We start from the raw sequence: 2,918 nt of genomic DNA, 5'->3' as shown, positions 1-2,918 counted from the left end.
ACCCCGAGCCGCCCCCGGACGTCTTGGGCTTCCTCCGCCGCGGCTTCGGCGCCGCCGCCTCCCCCTCTCCGCCCTCCGCCGAGGCCTCCGCCTTCGCCGTCCGCCGCCCTTCCCGCTTCCCCTCGCCGCTCCCCGACCCCTTCCCTCTCGTCCGCCGAGGCTTCGCCTCCGACTGCTCCGCCTTGGCCGCCCCTCCTCCTCCTCCTCCGGGCTGCTCCGCCCCCGCCCCCGCGCCCTCCGGCCCGCCGCTCCCCGACGCTCCCGCCTGCGACTTGAACTCGTTCATCTGCAACCAAATCGGCCGGCCGGAGCCGTGCGTCACGATGGAGAATTGGAGATTCACGGTGGAAATGGAAATGGAAATGGCGCCCGCGCGCGCGAGCTTACCCAGGCGGGGTTGGCGACGGAGTTGTTGTCCCAGCCGATGTGCGCGACGTGCTTCACGTCCGTCGGCGCCCCGATCTGGATCTCCGGCTCCTTGGGGTCTGCAACTACCCTCACGCGCACAAGGTACACACATTTTACAACACCATCCTACCAACTTTTCCATTCCAACTGCATTTTGTTTCACAATTTTTTTTTAACTTGGCAGCTTTTCATCTTCTGGTTGAATTCTACGCATGTTCATGATGCTTGTTGTGAATATTGTTTTGGTGGTTAATTTGTTGTGGCTGGTTAGAATTTAGGGGGTTTGACTGTAGAATTGTGGCTGGTTTAGTCGGTGTTTGGCGCGTACCGAATATTTGCGAGATGTATCGCAGGCCCTTGAGAAGGCCCTTCATCTTAACTGGTTCCACAGGCGGCTGGCCGCCCGCGGCACCCTGCGAGGAATCCACAACTTAAGTCTTTTGTGCCTTCCACCTCTTGATCTAAGCCTTCATAAGAAAGTTAATTATTAGGGTGTTAACCGAAGAAAGGTTATTGTGCAAATCAAAAGGAAGAATCATCGACCCCACATTTACATTGTTTGTAGATGAATAGACCCAATGTCATCATCCAGAGGTTTTTTTGTGCAAACAATGAAATGTGATGCGATCCTTTAAACTACCAAACAAAAATGAATGGAAACAACTTCTGAAAACAGCCCATCTGAAAGTTTTCTTCAGAATATAGTGTTGTTAATTGGCACTGCTATGCATCAGGGGCTCATGGATTTGCTATCAGTTTTGGGTGAGATTATCTCCACATTCCATATAGGATCGAACCCGATAATGTATAGAGCACAAAAGATGAATTACCAGAATGAACAGATTGAAACAATTTGTCCATTCTTTTGATATCGTGTTTCAATCTGTCTGCCACACACAAGTAGATTCAGACAAAATAACCAACATCGATGAAATCAAGCTCACATACCTTAGGAACCAATATCCAAAGAGCAACCAAGGACAATCAACAGGGTTTTCTTCCTGGTGACATCTCCACCTTGGTCACGACAATTCTCTTGACCTCCTATTCTTGCATGATCTGTCGCAAATTGGCAAAGAATTGCAATCCTCTCCCAAGCTCCAAGAGAAACAGGACTAGATTTTCTCTTCCTAGTTGGGGGAAATGGAAGGGCTGGAAGTTTGTTGCCTTAATCTATTTATAGTTCACTATTTTTGGGTCTAGGTTGCTCTTGGTTGCTGTTGTTTCGGCACGTACCAGATTGAGAGGTCCTGGTTCTGTTTAACTAGTCTGGAGCGCAAATGGTGGGAACGGCCAGCTCAGAAAAAATAGGAGACATTTAGGTAGGAAGTCGGGCAGGCTCTTAGTTTACAGCCTCTTGTTTTAATTTTAACCTTCTGTAATCGTATCACACATCCTTACCTCTGTTTAAGCAACAACAACAAAGCCTTTAGTCCCAAACAAGTTGGGGTAGGCTAGAGGTGAAACCCATAAGATCTCGCAACCAACTCACGGCTCTGGCACATAGATAAATTCTGTACTGAAATGTAATACAATGTTCACAGGATTTTTCATTTCCCTGTGTTTTTCTTCTTTGAGATCACAACTTCAGATGTTCTCGTCAAAAAGAGATCAGGTCATGGCCTGAATCAGATTCCTATTTTAGCCAAATGGTTGGCAATTTCATTAACTAATTTCTGGTTTAGCCTGATTATTTGCGGAGGACAGGCCTCGCGCGGTGGTGAGTGGTCAAGTACTCCCACTTGTGCCAAGAAGTCCTGGGTTCGACGTGGCCTCTCTGCATTGCAATGTGCAGGGGTAAGGCTTGCCTCGTATAATCTTTCCCCAGTGGGGGCTTCTAGCACCGGGTCTGTCTTTTGTGCTAATTATGTGCCATTTTATTTGTTGATTCCTACTCCTCTCCAACCACTGGATTGTAAAGAACCAAAACAAAATTTGACTCCAGGAATATAGTTCGCTGAAAGGAAAACCTTACATATCTCGGTGTATGCAACAACAGTTGAGACTTGAAGTGTTTGATGTATATTTATGAGGACCAGCAAACTTTGCTAACAGATAATCCTACTGGTATTTAACTCTACAAGAAATGCAACCTTTATTCCTGAACAATCCCACTGGTATTCATTTCCCTTTTGTGCAAGTGCCAAATTACATGGTGGGTCAAAAAATTACAGAACATACACATATCAAAAATGGAAAATTTTCTGCCATACAGCTGTTTCTCCAGTAAAAAAAAAAAAGACCAATCGAATCTTGTTGCTAAGGATGCTTTCCTCTACACGCCGCTATGATGCTTTTACCTGCAGTTCAGGAAAGTACAGATTATTTTTATTTGCATCTCCTTATCGTATAATGGTATAGGTATCGACAGGAAACTCACTGTGGTTAGGTACTTCTCTTGAATCGTCAATGCCCCTCTACATGCCTTTTTTGCATCCAGGCTTCCAGTGATTTCATTCAAAATCTGTTCTCAGGGGACAGGAACATAAAAAACATAACTTTCGGTTATG

The 2,918-nt window shown here is 46.3% G+C and overlaps 2 protein-coding genes across 4 annotated transcripts in view; both read right to left on the bottom strand.

Moving 5' to 3' along the window:
- LOC123146062 (CRIB domain-containing protein RIC5) overlaps positions 1 to 1,651 on the bottom strand; it is a gene marked incomplete in the record, with an annotated part of 2,398 nt that extends 747 nt beyond the window's left edge. The window contains 4 exon segments of one of the 2 annotated variants that reach the window (XM_044565639.1): positions 1 to 286; positions 388 to 491; positions 737 to 875; positions 1,357 to 1,651. In XM_044565639.1, coding sequence (XP_044421574.1) covers positions 1 to 286; positions 388 to 491; positions 737 to 782 — 436 coding nt within the window. 2 annotated transcript variants of the gene reach the window in all.
- Positions 1,652 to 2,478: 827 nt separating this feature from the next.
- Positions 2,479 to 2,918, bottom strand: part of LOC123146061 (TBC1 domain family member 15) — a 4,593-nt gene continuing 4,153 nt past the window's right edge. For both annotated transcript variants that reach the window (XM_044565638.1, XM_044565637.1), the window contains 2 exons: positions 2,789 to 2,872; positions 2,479 to 2,708 (listed from right to left, as the gene is read on the bottom strand). In XM_044565638.1, the coding sequence (XP_044421573.1) occupies positions 2,694 to 2,708; positions 2,789 to 2,872 (99 nt within the window). In that variant the 3' untranslated portion in view covers positions 2,479 to 2,693. The remainder of the gene's footprint in view (positions 2,709 to 2,788; positions 2,873 to 2,918) is intronic.

The sequence above is a fragment of the Triticum aestivum genome, chromosome 6D, assembly GCF_018294505.1.
Source record: "Triticum aestivum cultivar Chinese Spring chromosome 6D, IWGSC CS RefSeq v2.1, whole genome shotgun sequence".
Lineage (NCBI taxonomy): Eukaryota > Viridiplantae > Streptophyta > Magnoliopsida > Poales > Poaceae > Triticum > Triticum aestivum.
The sequence above is the reverse complement of the archived record's forward strand: the minus strand, read 5'-3'. Positions and strand labels throughout refer to the sequence as shown.